The following is a 24,472-nucleotide window of genomic DNA, read 5'->3' on the forward strand; positions in this document are numbered from 1 at the left end:
AGTTGTTGTCGTTGTTCATGAAGCATGGCATTTTCATGGCTAAAATTGCCCAAGGGAATGGAGAAATTAATTTCAATAAATTGGATTTTAGGGGTATAAAAGACCTCTGAATAAATGAAAAACTATGAGATGACATTTGGATCAAAGGAGATATACCCATTGACTTTAATGGATGTTGAAGTGGATCTTTGATTAACAAACTGCCTTACTGTGAATTAACAGTAAGGCAGCACCACCAACTAGAAAAGGTAACAAGGGACAGGATTTCGGAAGCGATTTGGGGTAGGGAGGAATGTTCGATATAGCACAGTTTTCTAGCTGTGCAGAACGCAATACCAGAAATGACACAATTCAGATGGAAACCTGTGTTATCATTTGAATAATGTCTTCTGCCTCCACCCTGCTCACAAGCCGCACGCATGCATCAGTACAGGTTTGGTTCGGCACCTCTGCTTAATGGCAATGCCTATAGATTCTCCACATTACATCCTACAGTCCTACCTTAGGCAAGACAAACACAAAACCACGGGCTTCTGTTTGTTAATTTGATATACCTGTTGGTATTTCTTTTAACAGGAACAGAAGGTATGTTTAGAAATCAAAAGCCATGCCCAGATTTGCACTTTAATGATCACCAGATAGACACTGATATTCAGATATGTGTACATACAGCAGTGAAAAAGTTTACTGAAGTTTTTAATAGGCTAGTACAAATGAAGGATATTTGCAATTAACTGGTAAATTAATAAACAGCATGGTTCACAGGATACCTACAAATGCATGCGCTCCATTTATGTCCGTATGTCCATACATATATGGATAGAATTTTATTTCTCAGAACCAGTGCAATGAATCAACCTTTTTTTCTCTCTGCTTATTTTGTTTTCAATTCAGTTTTCTAAATTATGGTAATCTGGTATGAGCTAGAGTCTGTTCTAAATTGTATTGCTGAAAGTCAGCAGTCACTCTACTGAAGTGGATAAATTTTAACAGTGTCAGGCTGTAAGAGGTCAGACATTTTACGTAACTGCTATCCTGTTCTCAAATCCAGAAGTCAGAAAGGGAAATTTACAACTTAGAATGTACAGAATTCCACAGCACTTTCCTTCAGTGCTGGCAAATTTGGCGGTGAGGTCCAACTTCAAGACAGATGCTAGCTGGTATGAATCTGTACTGCTGCTCTCTTCCCTGCCCAGTACCAGCAGCACTCAGGGAGCTATTAAGGACAGTCATCATTTGAGAGGAAAGGACTAGATTAAGTTTTTAATCAAATCAGTCTCCTGACCTAGCTCTGACAGTGCTCGCACCAATACAAGGGAGGTGACTGGAAGACAAATGTAGCTTTGTGTGTGCCAGTCTCTAAACCCCACAGAAACCCAGGACTATTTTGGGTTTCTTTTTGAACTTTTGAAATGTTCCCTCAATTTTACTGTTTAGAGTCAGGTTTTGGTTTTTAGGGTTTCTGTTGTGAATACAACATGGTGAGATTACAGATGAAAAAGTGGGAGTATACAGACAGATGGAATAACAAAGTGGGGAGGCATCCTGCATGCAGACGAGGATCAGGGCATCACACAAGGAAGATGAGAGCTTTTTAGGAACATCCTAGAAATAGGATCAAACTGAAGAGTCCAAAGCAATCCTTCAACATATGTAGACATGGAAAAAGCCAAATTTGATCTTGAGATGCATTAAAGAAGATCACTCAAGCAGAGATGGGCAAACAGTAATGCCACTTTACCTATAGTGGCAGAGTGAGGGGAAGGGATAAGCAGGCTAACCAGTAAACTATATGTAGAAAATGATTAAAAAGATTATATGACCTAGTTGCTTTTGATACCACAATAAACAGACTCATGAAATAATCTTTCTGAAGCTTAAAAACATGAGGTAGGGGGGTATAGGATTCACTTTCTCAATCAGGAGCAGACCACAGGGCTGCCATAAGCTTTAAACAATGAAGACTTCCAATTCTAAAATAACTGCATCCAAGAACAAAGGTTAGAACCACCAGCTTTGCATTAAAGCTGATTTCTTAACCTTTTCTGAGCACCCACCACTCCCTGCATAACAATTTGCACCAAACACCCATGGATACTCAATATTAAACAACTAATTAAAATTTTTGCTGCTTTCATTGCTTTGAACAAGAAGCTGGTTTTGGCGTTTTCATTTCTTTGTACAAAACGTACCTCTGCAGCTCTCATTCCTAAACTTAATTAATAGTTATTATTATTTATGACGGCACTGCATACTAGTCCAAGCTTGAAAAAAGAGAGCCTGTGGCTGTGTTCTTGGGCTTTTTTTTCTTAATCTTTTTTCTTTTTTGCAATAACATTACTAGCTCAAATCTCATAGCTTGTTTTTATATGGCCACTGCTTTGTCTTTGTCTCTCTTTTTCTCCCTTTTACCCCTCTGACTTTTTTACTTTTAAACTGCTCCAGCCTAACTTCATTCTGATTTCTTACTCATGGATGCTTCAAGGATTCACATCACTGATTATCATCCTTCCATTCTCATTAGTCCAGACCTTAATTGTATTTCAAAGGTCAGATGGTCTGTATGTTCAGTGGGCACAGTAGCTAGCTTGTGTTCATACATAATGTCTTTCTCCTTAACTGATACTCATGAGCTTGGTAGTGTCCTTTGTGTGAAGACTGGCCATTACCATCTCCAGAATACCAGTAAAATTTGCCATTTCTATTAAAAGCTCAATTTATTCTCTAGTCACTTGCACTCTGTTCCCATTCCCCATTTTTCAATGAGTTCTCAAATTCATGGTATCCACGGACTCTGAAATCTTTTTCTGAGCTGTAAGAAGCAGAAGTGGTCACTACCGCACCAGCTCACTCTACTTTCCAAAGTCTGGTTTAAATTTCCATCTGATTTTTTAAAATGTTATTGGATTTGCTCCATCTTTTTTATTTTGCTTCTCATGTGCCACAATTTTCCCATCTATAAAACATTTCATTTTAATAAAATACTTAGAGACCAATGGATAAAAAGTGCACTGCTATTATTGTTAAAATTGTTATCTTTCCAAGCCATGCCCTGTCTAGAGACTGCTTCAGCTTCCATCCTCTCTTCAGAACATTTCTAAGTTGGTGCTTCTCTACCTGTCCCACCTTCTGCAACTCTCACATTGCTGCCTCCTTGTCCCAACCACCCCATCCTGACCACTTATGTTTTAAAAACTTTGCTGTATCTTTTTCTCTGCTCGTTCCTATTTATGATGGAGCAGCTCTTGATAGAACTATTCTTTGATGTTGAGTCTTTATTGAAAAAAGTGAAAAGGTAACATTTGACTGAATGAGCTGTTGCAAAGAATACATTTCTTCTCATTTATTATTCTGAAAGGAAGATATAACACTGTGTATAAAGCATTAAATGCATGAAAGACAGGGAGAGAAACTGCTGTGATCATTACTAAAATAAATGCTAAGAAATTACATTACCAGAAAACCTTGGCAGGATCAGCTAATTATAGTTGGCACAGATAGACTATGGATAGCCAGCTATAGTCATCTGAATCCTGCGAGAACCTTCGGATTTTGACTGCATTTTCCTGGGGAGACCTGCCACAAGCTGAATTGGTTTAGGTTGAAAAATTCCATCATTTATAGGAATAAAGTCTACAAAATCCATCTGCTTTCAGCATCTTCGGTTCTGAGGATCCTTTAAAATTTTGACAGCTTCCATAGGAAAATCTTCAGAATGATAAAATGATCCAAACCTCCTCCTTTGAGTGTTTGTGAACCCTTAATAGAACTCTTATTCGCATTCATTAGGATACAGCATCTCAGAACCTCAGAATGGTTTGGTTAGAAGTGACCTTAAAGCTCATCTAGTTCCAGTCCCTCTGTCACGGGCAGGGACACCTTCCACTAGAGCAGGTTGCTCAAAGCCCCATTCAATCTGGCCTTAAATACTTCTATGGATCTCAGCACATGATCATACACTCTGTTTCCCCAGCATCCCCAGCTCACTGCACAGCACAAAGTAAACGAAGTTGCTGTGTATAGGACTTCATTTGTATCTACTGAGGACATGGGACCGCAGCAGAAGCATGAAGCGGGGAACTGCAGAACAAGAAAGGGTGAGCTTAGGGTAACCCAGTGCTGCTTTAACAAACTGCCCCTGACCCGAAGCTCTACTATAGTACTAAGGCATGGAAAAATAATTTTCTCCAGTGTGTTCCCAGAGCCATCAGCTGCTCCTTTTACAACTCTAAAGCTAGCCTAAGACAGCAAACTGCATCCAAGGGCAACAGTTTTGTTATCAATATATTTTGTTATTAGTCGATAAGTGCTCTGCAAAATTATGCCCTTGTTTTCTCAGAATGTCCACCTCCACTTAGCTGACCCTTCAGAGTGCCCTGGTGCTGATCCATGTTTCTCAGTGCCACATGAGAGCACTGGGAATAACAACGGCTACAGAGCACCTAACAATGATAGGTGCTCTGTAGCCATTGACATTTACAGTTGAGATACTAGAATGATGCTCCAGAAAAGGAAATGAGTAGCACTGGAGCACTTGTTACTGAGTGAGGGCTACTCAATCCGTAAACTGAATGTATTGTGGAGTCTGTGAGAAAGGCAATGCATAATGATGTAGCTAGAAGAGGATGCCATAATGTAATTCACAAAGGGAAAAGCATTCATGTTGCATGGGTGACTATAAAGATAGCATTTCTTTTCCCCCAGTATTTAACTTGCATCCTTAACACACTTGCATGTAATCTTTCTCCTTCTTCACTGAAGACACACAGCTGTAAAATATTGACCTGATAGCTGCCACAAACTGTTACATATTAGGAGCAAAACAGCAATCAAATTACTTACTATATCCTTCCTATGCATGAAGCCATGTTTAGAAAAGCAAATTTCCCTGCACGTTAAAGGGAACTGTTGCATGCATGTCTATTTTGCATGCGCAAAAGAAAACTTTGCATACACAATGAGTATACATACAAATGGCTTTTGATTATAATGTAAGTATCAACTTTAGAAATTTATGTCCCATTAAATAATTCATGTTATCCTCCTAGCAGATGAAATCCAAAAGTGTCTATTGAGGAACTAAATTAGCAAAAGTGGGGATTCAAAAAATATTGTCCTCTGCATTGCAATAGTAACACTTCATTATTGGTTTATATGGAAAACAAACAAATTGGATAATTTGTAGCTCAGAGATAAGCCTTGGTTAATATAGCCTTACAGGACATAAGGGGAAATGGGACTGTGCTTTCCCCTGCCTAGATACCTCCCCTGACGTAAAGCGAAAGAGCTCTGCCACACTAACTCATTTTGCACAGGGCGGAGGCAGATTCAGCTACATTGACACCAATAAACTGGCTACCAGAGCAGACCACAATGTGGAGAGGATGCAATAGCTACACATGAGGAAAAGCCCGAAAAAGAAATCACTCCATACCAGGCAGTACAATAAGGTAGAGACAAATTCTGGAAGACAACTGTATTTCAAGGCTCAGGCTAGGCAGCCCAGCCTAATTGACAGTAGGGGCTGGCTTTTATAATGTCAGAAAATTCAAGAGAATAAATCATTGTATAGAAGGCAGCAAGAAACATTTGACCTCCAAATTGTGAATAGTGCTGCTGGTATAAAGCTACTGGTTTTAGAGTGTATTCAAATCCATTATGCATTGAAGATCTAAATAACATAGCTAAGCAACTAGAAAATTACATAGAAAAAAAATAAGATAATGCATGGGGACTACATTATTGTAGCTTGGTGGAAACTGTTCTTCTGAGCGTTATCTCCATCTTCATACCCTGTACAGGATTCCTGTTTGTTCCTGGAATCATACCGACTGAGACTAGGATATAGGTCTTGGCCTTATTATCTGATAGTTTGTAATATCTACTACTTGATGACCTGATGAGAAATTACACTTTAGAAAGCTTGATATTAATTTAAAACCTACAAGGTTTTGTTCATTATTTCTGAGACAGCCTATTCAACTCCTAGTCAGCAGCTACAGCAGTCTGCTGACCCCATTGATGAGGTAATCAATTATGCTGGAACAAAACAAACTAGCAAGTAGAAAGAAAGGAAGCCTATGATTTTACACAGAGCCAGAGAAAACAGAGAGAAAGAGCATTTGGCAAATGACACAGGACAAAATATTTCAAGTTCCAAGAAGATATATTTTAAATTTGTATTAAATATGATTTACAAAATCAATGTTCTTCTATGCTGGACAGCTTTATTTGGAGAGAATGAAGACAAACCAGGGCATGCATCCAAAGCTGTGGCTCTAAAGGCATGTGGCACTCTGGAATGGAGGTTTACATGCCAGCAACTGCGATTATCCCAACTAGCAATGATTTAGCATTCTGTGATGTCTAGAGCATAAAAAACACAGGCTATACCTTTATATCACAGCCATCTGAAATCCAGGTTTAAATTCTGCCTTTAAAGAGACTGCAGCACAGCTTGCTGCTGTGTGAATGTTGGAGAATAAAAATGATTAATTCTGCCCATCAGTGAAGTTTTTGCTTATGAGTATCACAAGCCTTTGCTGTGTGCAGCAGAAAAAAAAAGAAAACGGAAAATAATTTTTATGCTTAGTTTCAAATACTTATTCAAACCCATCTAACAGTGCTAATTACCAAACACTGGGAAGACCGAATAAAGCATCATAAAATGCTAACTTAAAACAAAAACAACCCCACAAAACAAAACACCTTAAACCTAACTGCATTTGCCACGTTTTTTTTAGTGCATGATTTTACAATCCTGAGTGCAGAAAAGATTTTCATATTAAAATTAACAGAAGAAAGTAACTGGAAAAGAAGTAAATCAAAATGGAAATATATCATGCAATATGAGCTCCCATGATGAGCTCAACATCTGAAAAAAAAAGAGCAGAATGATCAATTCCTCACCACAAGAAAGAGAGATGCAAAGACTGGCTTGGGAAAAAAAAAGATTTCCTTTTGGAATCACCACAGCAGGAGCCAGAGGAAGCTTTGCACCCAAAGACCTAATGTTGTCTGTGAAGCTAACAAAACTAGTCTGGAAGAAGACTTCATCTTTTCATCCCCTTCCACTTCACTGCTCATCTCCCGAGTGCTTGATCCCAGTTTTCTTTTTCTGAAGATTTTTTCCTCCCTCCCCCCTTCCTCTCCTTTTTTTTTTGATGCTGATGTGGAGCAGCATGGGTGCCTGATGCCAGCTGCCTCCTAACAGGGACCCTGCCTTACTCATTTGCATAGTCACATTCAACAATTACAGAATATACCACAAAGGACCCAGAAGGGGTCAGTGATAGAGGTAGTGCTGTAAATCCAGTAAGCCCCCTGAGCCTGGCAGAGGACAGGTATGAGTATTGTGGCTGGTGTAGGCCAGCCCACATGCTTGCTGGTGTGTCATGCTAAGGGGATCAAAGACCTCAAAAGCGAGGCAATGCCTTGTACCATAGAACGCTTTGGAAGGAAAACATGGAAACAGCCTACCTAAGCCAGCCACTAGCTGCCCAGTTTACCACAAGGGTGTAATGCAAAACTTGGCTTGACTGAGGAGGAATCCCCAGTGGGGGTTTCTGGACAACGTGCCCTAGGATGCCTCACCACAGGACAATGACAGTGTGGCTATGGGGCTGTTGGCTAAGCTAACAGTCACCCTCTGTACCAAACCACAGACTAAAAGAACCATGAGAAATACAATACCCACTACATAGACATATTATTTTTGAATTTATGCATAGAAAAATTCTAATTCAATGTAATATCCCTCTGAGGTTTTATGCCATATTCTTCTTCCAGTTATACAAACATGCCCTGCACAACTCACACTATAATTTGAACAGTAATTTTACACTAACACCACATAAGCAACAATCAGCAATGGTTTATCATATTGGGAGAGTAAGTACAACCACAGGCTGTCTCTAAGCTGTAGGGATACAGTGAGAGAAATCTCACCACACATTTCAGTCCTGCACACTGTCCCCCTGGGAGTTCAGAAGACTTGGGGGTAGGACTTCATCCATCAGGAAAGTACTACAAGGTTCACAGACCTGAATGAAGTGCAGCTAAAATATAGACTGTCAGGTACAGCTCTACATTAGGCTGAAAATAACTGCATTTTCTAGTGTTCTTATTATCTTAAAAAAGCATCTTATATAATTGCTCACACAATTAAAAGGAATAAAATCAGATATTCTGGCCAAGTTAGCTTGCTGTATCATTAAGCAATTTGCCTCATTGTATCTGCTAATGGCATGCCTAGAAAAAAGAAAAATCTGAGTTTCAACCTTGAAATACAAACTCTACAATCCCATATTTCAGTGTGTGCATTGTAAGCCCACACCAGGGAATACTTTCAAAAATAAAAATAAACTTCCAAACTCTGAATGCACTTTAAGGGTCAAAAAGCAATGGGAACAAATGCATTATTTAATTGTAAAAACCACACTCGATTCAGTGCAAGGCTGAGAAGGAAGCTCAGGCTCCCAGAGGCAAGCAAAGTGAAGGCTGCTTTGAGGGACTGCTGCAGAAGGGGCTGGAGCTGAGCTTTGCCTCAGCCCTGCCTCTCTGCCTGGGAGAGTTGGGGAGGTTGAAGAGCCAGAGAAGACAGGCAGCTTTTAATAAGAATGAGCTGCCATTTTCTCGGGAACAGTGAAGCAGAGAGGAAAAATGGTGGGGAATTTCCTGCTTACAAATAAATTCAAAACTGAGAAGAAAGACTGTTAAAAACAGGGGCTACTCACACACTGCTTTGACTCCATGATAGAATTCTTATCCTTTTTAATGGCACATTGTTAGCAGCTATATCTTTATTACAGTCTGTGTTTCTCCTTTACCCTCGTTAAGGGTTAGCTCCATTTCTTACCTGACCAACACAGGCTCTGCTCTCATTACCTTGATTCAAAGCTAACAGTAACTTTTAAAAATGCTCACAATAATCATCAGCCATGGTGTGCTTACCCTGAGGTAGTTGAGGGTGAAGTTTGTCAGACCCATTCGAGTGATGTTTTTGGACAGCTGCTCCAGCACCTGAGGGTCTTGCGCCTAAACAACAGAGGAAAAAAGCATTTTCACTTTGCTTTTTGTCTATTTGGTTTTTTTTTTCTATGTGCTTGGGGGAGTGCAGGGAGGGTTTTCTGGAAAAAGGTTCCATTCCTCTGGAAAAATTATACGTTGATGCTAAACGTAGGTAATAAGTTACAGAGTTCTGCCGGCACAGGAAATTATGAAATTGGAGCAGAATAAAGACTGGTTTCCAATATCTTCCTTCTGTCCATGCCCTTTCAAAAGATAGACTTAGGAGCTCTGGGCATGCACAGCGGTGCAAGTAAGTGGAACCCCACCAAAGGGCTTCCTCAAGTATCACAGCATGCTTTAAGCCTCCAGCTTTTTGGCTGGGAGCCCCACCAAACTAAGCAGACAAAGGCAGGAATACAGAAGGCATCACTTTCTTTTTGTGGATAAGAAACTGAAGCAGAAAGAACTCATCAAGGCACCTTCAGCAGAGCTTATAATGTAAGTGGCATTAAGCATAGGCTGGAGAACGCTCCCGGTCTAAGTTAGCTTCCCAGAATTAAACAGGGGAAATGCAAGTACAGTCCTTCTCTGACCCTAGCCAGGAGCTTTACTTGTGAGACCAGCCTCCTCTTTAAAATGAGATCAATCTCATTACTAAAATTAATACCTGCTGGTTGCTGGCTAACCTGCTTCCACTCTCTTTGAATTGCAGTGGCCCCCCTAAATGCATAATGTCGCTCATGGCCATCCTCGTTGTCCCTTAATGGGATACTATTGAAGAGTTCAGAAGATCAGCCCTCTACAGTAAAAGATGGGGCAGGTTTTCAAATGTATTTTCTTCAGGCGTGTAACAGCACTTTCAAAAATGCCCAGGCTTCTTATGTTGTTTAAAATTCCTCACTATGAACATATTTTTATCTATGGATAGCTAAGTAACTTGATGTCAAAATACAAGCACATATATAAGCCTGTGTTTTTATTCTCTATAACTATAGCCCTGAGATTAATTTGGTATATGGAGCCCTACTAGTCAGAATGCTTCTACAGTGCAGAACTCAAAGTGGCGATAAGACTCTGTCCTTTGTTTCTCTGCAATGATTTACCTTATAATATTTTAACTTCAGAATCTAGAATATTTAATATTTTAATGTTCTATTGTGTGTGTTTTCATTCAATTGCAAAAGAAAAAAGTCATTAACTACAAAAAAAAAAAGAGATCAGATTTAAAATTCTAAAGGTTTCTAAGTAAATACATGGTAAATACTTATTTTCTGTCTCATGCAAGGGTAACTTTAAGTTTGCTTCATTTAAAGACTAAACATAATTCATACCTATAATAATGAAAATTCACTGAATTGCAGTTCACATCAATAAGAACAAATTTTCAGCCAATGGGCCAATGACCAAATGGGATTAAAGGAAAACTGTGTGCTAAACTCAAATGAAAACATAGCAACAGTAGCAACAATAGAGCACTGAGAAACAAGGGACTGATGAAAGAACTTGTAAAAGGATGTAGTTGCAGGCAAACCAAAATATTTATAGTTAATTGCCTTGGGTGTGAAATTTGTTGGAGTTCTTCATAAACCTATCTTATCTGTTTACATTAGGTCAAGTGAATAAAGGATTACTTACATGCATGGCTAGAATGCTGCGTGGGACTAATTCTCTGTATTGTCTAATAGTAAAGTGCCATGTTTTTATTCTCATAAGATCATCAAAAGTAAACTCCAAGATAAGACGTCCTTCTGTGCACACCTAGAATACACAAAATGCATGAAATAAATTCCCAGAAATTTTGTTTTCAGTGGTATTGTATCATCAATTAAACAACATTTGAATGTATCAGAACAGTATTCTATTGTTTATCTCTGGTAGATTAATAGGTTTTTGTTCCCTTGGGGAGAAAAAAACGAATGTGGGAAAATGACTTCATAGGCCTTACTGCGGAAACAAGTAACTTACAATGCGATAGATTTTATAGCATTTTACAAACATGGAATATTGTATGCACTAAATCTAATTTATTGCATCAATTCTCTTTCCCTCACAGTTCACTACTGCTAATTAATGACTGAACTTCACAGTGGAGGTGGCTGTGGTGCAGCTGTGTGCACCTGATGTCAAGTTGCTGAACCAGTCATTCCCAACCTGTTTTACATTGCCCTTTCCTTACAATAACTTGGCATACAAACCTTCCTTTCATGTCCAGTTGGAGTACACAGTGCCCTGAATGCCTGTGGCCAAACCTGATATTTTTCCTATTTTTTTTACTTCTTGTCTTTTCCAAGTTTTCTTGTCTTTACCAGGCATTTCATTCCATTTTTATTTTTCTTTCATTTTTTATTTACTTCTATTAATGCCCCCTTCCAAGAAAAGTCAGACAGCGTGTCTGCCATCAGGCTGTATGAGCTGCATTGCCACAGCAGGTTTGAGAGCCAGGGGAGCAGAGGAGAGGTTGCAGTCATGGATAACAGAGCTGCTTCCACAGAAAGTGGCTCACGCAGCTTTGTGAGGGGTCTTGTCTAAGAAAGGAGACAAAATATGGGAGGAACAAATGAAGCAAGTGGGTACTACCTGGAAATGAAAAATAAAATAAATTGCTTTAAAACAATGGTCCACAGCTTTATGTGGAAAACCTACTATGGCCATGGTCTTCTTTAAGGTGCAAAATACATACCTGGCATCGTATCTTAACTAAATTTACCACTGTAAATAATGCCTGATCTGAAAATTAACTACCTCTGTTGTTGATTAGTTTACAGCTTCTGCTCAAACTGGCAAACTATTGTGGAAACAGGGTGTAACAGCTTTAAAAATAAAAGGTTTCTGCAACTTTAATGCTAATACAACCGGTATTTGAATGAACAACTAGCCATCCTAGATTCAGCTGAGTCTGTTGAGACTTTTTACAGTCCCCAGATCAGACTTGGCTGACCACCCATTTGGTCAATGTGTGGCTTTTCTGGTTAACATTTCATTTAAGATCATCATAGTTTTCCTGGTTGTTTCTGCAAAAACATGTAGGTAATTTTAACAGGCACACCATATAGACAAATTAGGGTAGACTTACAATGGACAATCTTGCAACAGGTTCTCATCTGCCCTTTTCAACACATCTTAGTGATGCGTTCAAATTTTTAATGTAACTTATTTTGTCATTTGACCCTGATTTTGATTTTCACATCACTAGCACTATGACAAGAAATTACACAGGGGTACACATGCACACACATAGGATTCATACCAGAAGAAAAACCTTTTATATTAATTTTACTGTCGAAGCCAAAGATCCTGATTATTGTCTAGTTAATATGAAAATCTTTCAGGTTTAAAATATTTTTTATAACAATACCTGAGGCTTCTCTTAAGCTCAAAACCCCGCAGTTCTTAACAGATTTATTTTATGCACTGGCATTAAAAAAATTTAATAGAAAAACTGAAGCATATTCCTCATATCACAGTGGTAAAAATTTATACCTCTTATAAAGGAATTTCATTTCCTTATGCGGAGCAGAATTTTATGCATTGCTTTTAATAAATAAAATTGGTGCAGTTCTTATTTTAAATGGGCCTTTTTAAAGAAAAAAAAACAACTGCCTTTCACATAGAATCCAAAAAATCAAAAGGGTCTCCAATTAAGAAAACATTTTCTGTTGTGCTGAATTCATGTTACCGTACTGTGAGCTCTGACATTTTGTTTCTGTGGTAACCAAAATCAGCTGATTAGTTGGCATGGCAACAGAAAAGATGTAATCCCAGCAGACACACTCTAATCAATGCCCCCAGCACAGATGGTCTCCGGAGGATCAACAAGAAAGAGGCTGGCAGGCATTCAGTGCATCACGTGGCTGCTCTAGACTAGGCCAGGAAAAAACTAAAAAAGAACATTTCTCAAACTAACCAATAGCTTTTTAACCCCTTCACTGCACTTATTAATTGTAGGAATTTCAACCGCTCACACCTATGAAAACCAACTTTGGTCCTGTGCTTATTGCTCAGAGCCTTGCTCTCCTAACAGGGCATCGTTTAGAAGACTTCTCCTTTTATTAACTACCATTTCTCAAACCTGAGTCGCTGCTTGAAAAGAAACCTTAGGCTTACACAAATCTGGGAAATGCGTCAGTTTCAAGGCTTCATCTATAAAATCCAGCTGATGGCCCCAGTGTTGGGTGCAGGAAGAGAATAGTTCAAACACAGGGTGCTCACTAGTCTAGTGGCAAAGGTCCTCTCCTCTTCTTCTATGGGTAAAAAAATAACTCTCCTCTGCCAGTCTATTGAGAAATACAAACATCGCTAACTGCAAAAAAACTGTTTGCCCACACTTTACAGGGATCTCTTGCCCTCTAAAGACAAGCTGGGCTACTCATATTCTCGCATGTTCTGGCCATATTTGTTTGAAAATAAAAAATGGAAATGCCATTTTATATATTTGTCCAGTACTGCGGCATGCAGTGAGTTTCTCTAGCTAGGAAAATGTTGACATGAATAAAATGCACCTGCAGATTTCTGATTCAATATGTGATGAGAACTATTTCAGCCCCTTATATTAGAAAATGGTGAACTTGCAGATTAGAGGTTGGTTGTGAAGCTGAAAGAGCTATTAACAAATACAGTTGGTTTGTATTTTTGCATTTGTGGAACTAAAAACTAACTACTTCTTTGTGGTAGTTCTACTGGGACAAATGCAGACTTGATCTAAGGACCTACACAGTCCATTGGAGTGCTGCTTATTGTGAGATATTTGCTTTGCTCCACCACAGATACTGTGAGAGTAGGAATTTACCTTTGGGTACAAGATCTGTGCCCTCGGTATCTCTGCTAGAAGTTACACATGCACAGCTGAGACAGCGATCAGCTCCAACTTGTTTCTGAGAGGGTAATGTATTCTTTTTTACCTTGTTCCACTAACTACTCTGTTTTATTTTAAATTTGCTCTTAAACATAGTTACATTTTAAAGATACAGCCATTAAAACCCCCTAATTTTTCTCCTAGAATCCAAATCACATCCCCAGCTGAACTTTTCTACTGGGACACAGACGTTTATGTCAGAATCTGCAGCGGAAGCATCAGGGCTGAAGTAGGCTGTGTGCTGCCAAGGCAGTGGCAGAGACTCATTGCTCACACAGGACGGTGCTATGGGAGGTGTCTGTGGGCCCCTCATACAAGGTGTGCACCCAGCCTGGTGCTGTAATGTTCTGCCATGATAAGCAAAACAAACTAACTAAATTGAGAAAATTGTGTGGTACTTCTGATTCAAAAAAATACCCCGTCTTATATTTGCTATTGCATTAAAGCTTATGCAAAGGGAAATGACACAAATCACTTTAGGGAGCTCTGAAGAGAAGCAACTACTATATATCACTAGTGTGTGTCTGCTGCACATGGCCAGCACATGACTCCTTGTGAGCGGGAGGTAGCAAAGTTGTGCTACCTAGGACTATCTGGTCTCTTTGCAGCTTGCTTTCTCTTGTGTCTATGTAAGTCTCTGGGGCCTGGAGTGGGAGAGCTGGAATGATGACACCATTAAACACACACCTCGCAGCTCATCAGCGCTCCACACACCAGCAGCTTCCTCTCCCCCTGCTTTGAGCTCCACTCCAAGAGCCAGTAAGATGGCAGGGAAGACTCTACAGGGGGATGGGATGCAGATATGTGCTAAAACAGTGTAAGATATGTGGGTCCTGGTCATAATACTTTCAATAGCCAGTGTCTTTTTTGACTCTAAAACCTCACTAGTCCTGCAGGCCAAGGGCCAAAATGCATGGGTGATCTCCTCCTGCTACCCCTTCTCCTTTTGTGCTTTTTTCACACAAAGGTTAAAGTTCATAAGATGAAAAAGTACAAGATGGAAAATTATAATTTCCCATTAATTTATGAAAGGGGACATTTCAATTTAAACTTTTTTTAATGTAAGGAAATAATTTGTATTTTCCACCTTTTTGGTACTGTTTTTTATAAATACATGGCACTCAGTTTAATTACAGGACTAGAAGTGGCCAATGCATGAAGATAATTCACTATCAATTACAAATATTGAATATTCACTAACTGCGTGATCCAGAGCATGTTTAAATCAATTGACTCTTTCCATTGACTTCACTGCCCTTTCGACCAGCATCCTACTGTATTAATTCACTATTTTCCTAGAGATTTATAGCCCTTGGACTGGGTAAGTATCAAATGTAACACATACCATCCCAAATGGTAGGTACCAGCAATGTGAAATCTCATTGTTGCTTTAAAATCAAACCCAGGGAATAGGAGATGGGCAGGTTGGATTTAATTCATACAACTGATGGCTCTGGCAACCTGGCATTATGTGCTTCTCTTGCAATCTCTCTGGGAGAATTGCAGAGGATGCCCACAGAATTTTCCAGTCACATAATGAATATAGAAAATAGTAATTAAAAGGCTTCAAGGGTTTTCAGTATTGAAATGATCGTAGTCTACCAGAAAAATGCAACAGCCAATATTTTTCACCCTTATACACACTGAAAAAGAAAAACAACATGCTTTATTGAGTCTTCCCTGTTACCTTGGTAAACATGGGTTTTCCATGCTGAGTGACCATGGTGCATTGATCACAGTCCACTGTGATGGATGAGTTGTGGTATGACTCTTTTGAGTGCTTGAGAATGTAATACAGGTCTGTTACACCTCCTTCAAAGACAGTGCTAAAATAACGAGGAATGAGGGTCCTTCCAATTGCTGTGAGGAAAATACAAAGCAGAATTCAGCAAATGCTCTAGGTTACAAAATCTCAAACCATTTTCTAACAGAACATGAATAATTTTAAGTGCAATGAAATCAACCTTTCATTTAACAAATATAATACATGTTCTCTGCTGTAGAAATGAAGTTGCGCCTGCTGCCATTGAAATCAATGAGAGGGAGTGGGCTCATCTTATTTAATCTTTTTACATTGATGGCAAGTTTGAGTTAGTCTTGAAACCATCTGCAAGGTTTTTTGTCCCAAACTAATTATTATACAGAAAACCACATGGTGTCAATTATAACTGAAAGTTGGATATTACTCATAAATGTGTAGATACAAGTGTTGAGCATTTACAGAAATATACTTGTACACCCAAAAAGGCAAGGCACATTTATATACTGGTGTTGTGTATACATATATGTTTGTCTGTGTGTGGGCACATGCATATATATAACCACCCATAAATATACACACGCATCACACACTCTTTATTGGAGTCCTACTGCTGCAAAATGAGAGTCCTGGGGATTGAAGAAGGACCTAAGAATGCAATACAATACATGATGTACAATATATGACTACCCACACGTCTACCTGAGATCTCTCTTCAGACCAGAAGTATTTATTAGAGAGTCTCAGCAGACATTTGAACTAGTGTGTATGCACCACTTAAACACCAAACTATGGACTGAAGGTACTCATTTCTGCAATACTTATTCAGGCAAAATTCTCACTGAAGTCATACCTCTCACTTCAATAGCAGTTTCAGGTAAGTACTACAAAGTCTAAATCCAAATACATAATAGTGAGCTTCTGAGTGTTCTTCAGATGCACAAATTAGGAAAAGCACTGACATTAAAGGCAATTATCCTGTATGCAACTGATGTTTTCCATCTTCTTTTTTACAGATAAATTTGGGTGTAACCACAAGCCTGGTATGACAGAACACTTCAGTGTATAATAGACTGATACTTCCATACAGAATGACTCAGTGCTTTGCATGATCTAATCAATCTACAGTAATTCTGTGTGGTGGATACATAAGAATTGCCTCCATTTTACAGAGGGGAAAACCAAGTGATCTAAACTGTATTTTGGAAGAATGATATAGAAAAGCCACCATCAACAGGCAAGACTGGTGTTTGTTAGTTCCTAGTTTGTCTGTTAGGACTGTGTGGTGACTCATGCCTCCCTCATCTGCTTTATACTTTTGAGAGTAACTTCTGAAAAAATTATTTTCATAGGAGTTTTTCCAGCATACAAACAAAGGCTCCTGACCCTAAAAATGTATTTGCAAGTGGGTGTTGTAAATTAAAAAGTATGGCATTTTCACAGTAGTTCTGTGAAAACAGTTTCTGCTCTGAGCATTAAAATGTGCAATATTGCATGATCGGTCATAAAGCACATTGTATGATGAAAATATACAAATATAGAAAATCAGGACTTGTTAAAGCTTTTGCTGTAATATTCAATATTAATGTAATATAATGTACACAAATATGCAACACTCTCTAGAAATGGCTGACAATCCAATGAATACATTGAATGATGATTCTACAACTCTTGATCTTAAAACCCCCCGCCTACTCACCCTGCTCACCATCCATATATTAATTTTCTACAGTGTTTTACTCTAATTTAGGAAATCTGTAGTCCAGTGCATCAGCATAGGACTCAACTCAAGCTTTAACTCAAATCCCTCCATGTTGGTATGGTATAGAGTAAAACGTGGAATTTACCCATCAAGTTAATTTCTTGCTCCCCTAAGGCTAATTAGTGCAAATTTAATTTCCTGCTAATCATCCTAAGAAGCGAATGTGTGATATGAAAATCCTGCATTCCTACTGACAGTGATAAACCTCTATTCATGCGACTTATGCACTGCATAAATATCTTGAAAGTATTAACTGTACTTTATAGACCATTCCCAAAGTAGCATGGTCATATGGTGTTGCTTTTTGCCTTGTATTCACAGCTACAACACATTAAAGAAAGCTAGAATTGCATTAAATATCTTGTTCTTATTACTTTTCCTAGTAAGAATTACCTAGGTTTGCCACAGGGATATGCTACTGTGAACAACAAAGTGGGGGACCAAAAGGATGCAGAGGGATAAAGGTGCACATAAGGATATGCCCCATGGAACTGGATTTTCAATGACAGATGCCCATGCAGACCCTATCTGACTGTAAAACTGAAAATAGCTAATGCAAATTAGTTCAGCATAGATGATTATAGTTAATATTCAGCTTCAGAAGAAACATTAATGGAAACTGGTGTTAATAAGCAGGCCTGTCCTCAGTTCACCATGTGGCCTTGCCAGAGAAGACTGAAGCAGGTTCAATGTTTTGGTTCTCTTCTGCAGCACTCCATGGTTTAAAATGATCATTTCATTTCTGGGATAAACATGAAACTCTCTACAGTGGTAACAAAGTTTATTTGTGCAGGAGATAGTATTTCCAAGAACAACAAAAGGCTGTGGAAGAGCTCCTATAAAGTCTAGGAATCATCACAGACTCTGTGTATTTTAAGTGCAAAGGACTTTTTCTTGATTTTTTCTCCTCCAAAACATAGCTGTATATATGAGTATTCAAGCACTTACATCTGTACACCCAGCTCTGCTGCATGCATACATACAACCCTTACCTGATCATAGTCATATGTCAAATGTGCTTTTCCTTCCCTTCTCACAGTAGATGGATACCCTCAGGTGTGGATGTACACATTCTAGCCCTGCCTAATACTGTATGTCTCAACAGGATTCTACTAAGACCATGTATCTTCTGCCAGAGTCAGCTGATACTGCTTCCTAAAAGGACTCTGACTAATATGAAAGCAGCCACATTAAAAGGTTTGGTTTCGAAGGGACCTTAAATATCATCTAGTTCAAAGTCTCCTGCCATGGTTGCTCAAAGCCTCCCTATACATAGTTGCTTAAAGCCCCATCCAGCCTGGCCTTGAACACTTCCAGGGACGAGGCATCCACAGCTTCTCTGAGCAATTTATTCCAGTGTCTCACCACCCTCACAGTGAAGAACTTCCTTATATCTAATCAAAATCTCTCCTCTTTCAGTATAAAGCCATTCCCTTACGGGACAACTTGATACCTCTGACCACCTCAGGATGTAGTTTAGCTATCCTTGTGCCAGTAAAGTGAACCCAAAACCTTGCAGAGCAGAGAGCACTGAATATGCTACTCACATTGAATTTCTTAGTGTTTTGGAGCTTGGTTTTGAGTCCACCAAACAAACTTTTAAGAAGGTATTTCTGTGCATGGTTTTGTATAGCTCCTCCCTCCCACACCACACTTCCTGAAAGGAGCATCATATGGACACCCTTGGAGCCAGCACTCAGATCTTAGACACAGGAGCACTGAGCATTGGCAGTAGCAGTTTGAGTATGCAGAGAGTGGGGTCTTTCCATCCAGACCCAGAACAGAGAGCTTTTCCTGGTGTCAGGGGCCTGAGAGCAGCCTGAGAACACCCTGGGTTCAGGGTTGGGCTGCCAGGAAGATTTCCTTTCTAGCTTCTCAGGGGAATGCTTGCCCAGCTACTGCAAGGCTTCCTGCGTACATTGTCGTGGAGTCCCCTGCAACTGGATCCCCTTTAAGTCCTATCTACTGTCCAACTGTTGCTCTTTAATTCTCCTCCAGTCTTTTTGCTCACCTACCCCCATGGTCCAATCCTCCATTTTCTCATGTCACGGTTGCTTGCTTTGCACTGGTAATCTTCCAAGTTCCCTGTTCAACTCCTAGTATCAACCTGTCTTCTCTCCCACTCCTTACATGCTGCCCCTTTTTCTCTCACTCAAAGAAGCTCCTGAACCTTTCCCAAACCCACCTGATTTCCTCATTCTCCTTATTTAAGCAGGCCCAGCTATCTAGTCACAGTCTTGTTTTTTCCCACTCTCCCCAAAATGCCAGATTCACACCTTCTTGGTGCTCTCCCTACCCAGCCAGTCTGCCCCAGCTCCTTCTCCCAGGCTCCCTGCCCCAGCAGTCAGCCCTCTTTCTTGATTTTGTGTCCCACATAAGATTCTCTCTCTGCACTTACCCCACTCTGCCTCCTCCTAATAGCAGTTAGAACAGCAGTTCTTTCTCCAAATTAATCCCATCCCTCATTCCTTCCTTCAGCTTCTCATCCAGCAAGGGACCAGGCAAAAGGACCATTTTCCTCTGGGACCCCCACCAAGCCAAACATCTTCCCATCTGTGTTTTTCTCATTGAAAACTCATTCCAACTCTCCCTCGGTCATCCTCCATCTTCTTTCACCTCCCAGTTACTGTGTCTCCCCTCTCTTTCACATTAATGTCATGTTGCCCTGATTTTTTTTCTTTTCTTTTCTCTTTTTTTCTCCTTTTGTCTCTTCTTTCCTCTACACTCAGGTCAAGTTGCTTCCTTTGCAGGGCACCTGGATCCCGGGTGCATCCGCCAACAGTGCAGGAGAAGGAAGTGCTTTCTGCTCTTGTGTGCAGCACTGGCTGATCCTGCCAGTGGAAATGCCCATGTCTCCACATAGCCCTGAGCTGCAACTTGTCTGGTTATTATTTGCACTGGATGTGTGGGTAGCCCCACTTGGGCTCCTGCAATAAGACTCACTGTCCTCCTGGGGAGTCCATGGAAATTTTGGCTGTCAGACTCTAGTAAACCCTGCATTGAATAGTTAAGGATGGGCACTTTTTTCCCCCAAAGATTTATATATTTGATAAATTCAGTAAGATCCCCACAAAGAGGACAAAAGGGTTGCTCCCTGCTGCAAAGGTGAGCAACCCTACTCCAGAGCATACAGATTCTTAGACCTTTAGAAAACAAATTTGCAAGGCTTTTGTAACATTTTCTATTTGCAGGGAAAGGAGAAATCCTTTTTGGATTAAATAAAAAAGAGCTAGCTAAAAGCAAAACCAGTTTCAGCTTCATTGGCTCAAGTTTGGCAAAATTATAAATAATTAGAAAGAAGGCCTTTTAATGGGACTTATTAAATGAGATTAATAATAGATGCTATAGCATCTGCCTGCAAGAACACCAGAATAGCCATGACTGCAGATGCTGAGGGCCTGAACCCAGTATTTGGGCTTCAGAAAGCAGATGTAAGTTCGTACCCACATCTACACAAATACTAACAGGCTCTTACAGGCACATTACACAGAAAAGACCTTTTTATAGTGTGAAATGTGATACCCTGCATTGCAAGATACTGGATACACTAGAAGGAAAATTCACCTGCCCCTCAGCATTCAGGCTTTAAATCACATCACTGGAATGCGGCGTAAATTATCATTTTGTCCCGAGCAGCATCTTTCATCCCCAGCAGAGTATCTGAGGATGTACTATTTTCCATGAGAAGAGGGCACTGCCCCTTAATGTTTGCTTCATTTGTGCTAGCAAATCCCTAGATAGCAAGGCAAACTGACAAAGATCAGCTGGATTTAGCAACAGGTAATAGCTATTTATATGAAAATGTCTAGAAGAAAGGCATATCTGAAGTGACTATTTTGAACAAAATATAATGCTATCACCTGCTGGAATGACGTAACTTTAGCCTAGTCAGTGGTGTAACAGCTTGTTTTGTATACCTTTCTGGTGGATCAGATAACTACAGTGTTAGAACTGAAGTAAGACAAGTAGGTTTGTGAGACTCCCACAAATATGAGCTGCCTAGATATCAATTGATTCAATCTATGAATATAGTCAAGAAGCTTTACAGATCAGTTACAGTTATATTACATATCATTTCTTAAGTATCATTCCTGGGGAATTCTAAAGAAAAGAATGAAACTATCTACCATACTAAATGGCCCAAGGCCTGTCTCAGGGAGAGATGCACCTAGGTAACGCTCCTGCTTTTTGGCTTGGCCATGCAAAAATAATGATTAAGGTGCCCTCTGTCATCCTGATCCTAGCAATTATTATTTCCATGCTGTCGTTTCATTTATTTCCCCTTTTAAATAAGTTTTCCTGAGTGTAAAATACTTCATTCTCTCAGGAATATGTTTGAGTCTAAAATTATTTTGCCTTCCCAAATTAAGCCAAAAAGTCCATTGATGTCTAGGTGGGAATTGACATAACTTGTGAAGTTCATGGTTTTTGCAAGCCTCAGAGTAGCTATGGGCAGAAAGCCACTTTAAAAAATAGTCTGTAATGTAATTGTGGCACCAGCACACAACATGTGGTGGTGATGGTAGTGTTGTTTTGGGTCCTTTTTTCCCCAAGGAAGATTTGCATTAAACAGAAAGTAAGCATGTTTTTCTAGTTCACAGGAAACTGGTATTATTTGTAGGCTAGGAATAGAAGAACACTTCCTCCCTTTGTGTCCCAAAGATAGGCTGTCAAAATCTCAATGCCCTCTCTACAGAATGAAGGTTCATGGCCTCTTTGCAGGAGCTGGGCTTGATAGCAAACCCCTCCTTGCTCACTGAACTGCTGATGTGTTGCCTTTACAGTAGAAGCTGTCAGGGGCAAAGACCTAGATTTAAAATATACATATATACACCATGTAAGATAACTGCCAAGTTGGTATAGAAGTGAAACAATGGAAGTGTTAATCAGTGAAATAAAAATATTGGTTTTATTGCTTCCAGGCTGTTTTTTTTGCAGCTCTGAATCCTGTCAGGTCCTGTGTCCTCAGTCAGAGCTAGGTTATAAAATAAGTAATAAAACAGACAGAAGTAAAAGCACAAAATATAAAAGGCTTTTTAAAGTTCCACAGAATCAGCAACAGAATGGAAAAAAACCACCCTGTTCCTATCATTTAAGGGAGCTCTGTCTGGAAGCTCTGGTGCAGCCTCCAGCTGATTATCTCATCAACATGCTATAGATGGGCTTGAGAAACTCCACTGGTTGGAGCTGTGTGTTTTTTTGGCTCCCAACAAAAAATGTTGAGCTATCCCGTAAAGCTTTAGGCAGACCATGAAAGTGTCTTGCTCAAGTGATTATCACAGTTGGATCACAGTAATTAAAGAGAGGCGCTACAACTAGCTCTCCCTCAGCCAGATATAAGGGCTAGGGAAGCCCGGAGATGACTTCCCATTGATTGCAAATGAGCTTTCCTGAGCATGCCGAAAGAAAACAGAAAGCGCTTTCTGTTAATTGCTAATTGACATCTGTGTGGGCCAGAGTTTGGCATGTCCATTTACACACGTTTTTGAAACTGAAATAATCAAACCAATACACACAAAGCAAAACTTCAATGAGATACACAATGAAGTCACTGCTGTTATTCTGCTTATACTTCTATTTGTCTAAATTTGTCCCAGGGAACTAGCACAGCAACTGTGCTACCTCCTAGACACAGTCCATCTGGTTGGGATATGGAGGGAGGAATCTCTCCACAAAGCTGGACAACTAAAGATCCCGGCTTCAGTACTGTGACCTGTTCTCTGGAAGAGCTGCAAGGCTGGTTGTTTGTGGGAATCCCCCTCCACCTTATAAGACCTTATGTGGTGAGTGATTCAAACCCAAACAACATGTATCTGTCAATCCCCAGGAAAAGCTACTGTCAGATTTGATAGTGCAGCATGAAAGGCAGTGAAAAGACAGTCTAATAAGTCCAAATCCTGTCTCAGAGACGTGTGGGCCATGTTGATTAAACCACCCACATGCATCCAAGGCAGAATCTGGCACACACAGACCTGTCCTTTTTTGTTCCCTATCTAGTGGGTAAGACTGGGCTCCTACCATTTACTTCAGTTATAGAATAAAAATGATAATGTATGATTAATTTCCACTTTTAGGAAAAATATATTTATTTATACAAATTAAATATTAAATAAAATTAAATGTATTATTTTAAATCTATTAAAATAGTAGTAAAATTAATAGTTAATAGTATACTGTAATATACTACACTGTTTTTAAAAATTCAGAAAACACCTATATAATTCACAGATATCATAGATTTCAATCTCCATGAGGTTTGGAAGACAGTGGGAGTACTACCTCCATATTGGTAATAAAGCACAGCTTTTTGAGCAGTAAAATTAGCTGTATATACACATTTTTCCCATGTTCTTACAATTTTGTTTTTATCTTTAGTAACCTACTTAGCGCTTTATGGAAATTGTGGAAATCTAAGGGTTCCAACCATCTTGCCTTTGTTCTCAATTTTGTAAGAAAACTGTAAAGTGCATGAGCAATATGGATCCAGGGCAGTGACAGAGTGACTTGAATTCTTTCCACACCCAGAACGCAATGTTTTGGGGTGGTTTTGTTTTGATCCATGTCATTTTCATGGTATCTGCAATATCTTATTTTTTTTGGTGTCAATAATACTGTCGACAGTCAAAAGCTACAACCCAAAATACTAAAGCTTCTAAAATTGTAAATGTCTAGATTTCCCTCCCCAGTTCTTTTTATCCTGTGTAATTCAATCATTGTGTTATGTTTGTGATTTCTCCAATAAGAGTTTTCTACCCATATTTTACCCTGGTGAGGATTTGCCTCTGTAATTTGGATTCATTTGATAGTGTATTTCTCCTTCTCAAAAGTCCATAACTAGCACTTGAATCCTCTAAAACACACTTGAGTCAAGAACAAGTAACAGAAACTTCATGACAATGAGACCCACACCCTATGACCTTTGTTATTATAGCCACATAATCTGCAACTCAGTCTCAAATTCATTATCTCCTTGAAGAGACACAATATTTTACTATAATTCATTTTGGTAAAAACAGTCAGAAAACAACTATAAAAGCTCTGTATGTGTCAGTAAAAAGCTGAAGTGCATCAACAGTTTTTCTTCAGGCTC

General features: G+C 39.4%; 1 protein-coding gene across 17 annotated transcripts in view; it reads right to left on the minus strand.

The window, feature by feature from the left end:
- The window catches only part of LDB2 (LIM domain binding 2), a 402,214-nt gene that overhangs the window by 38,707 nt on the left and 339,035 nt on the right, over positions 1-24,472 (minus strand). For all 17 annotated transcript variants that reach the window (XM_061469809.1, XM_061469744.1, XM_061469735.1 and 14 more), the window contains 3 exons: positions 15,549-15,721; positions 10,645-10,767; positions 8,953-9,036 (listed from right to left, as the gene is read on the minus strand). In XM_061469809.1, coding sequence (XP_061325793.1) covers positions 8,953-9,036; positions 10,645-10,767; positions 15,549-15,721 — 380 coding nt within the window. The remainder of the gene's footprint in view (positions 1-8,952; positions 9,037-10,644; positions 10,768-15,548; positions 15,722-24,472) is intronic.

The sequence above is a fragment of the Pezoporus flaviventris genome, unplaced genomic scaffold (assembly GCF_033815535.1).
Source record: "Pezoporus flaviventris isolate CSIRO_AGI_PZ_B2104156 unplaced genomic scaffold, CSIRO_AGI_Pfla_v1 ptg000002l, whole genome shotgun sequence".
NCBI lineage: Eukaryota > Metazoa > Chordata > Aves > Psittaciformes > Psittacidae > Pezoporus > Pezoporus flaviventris.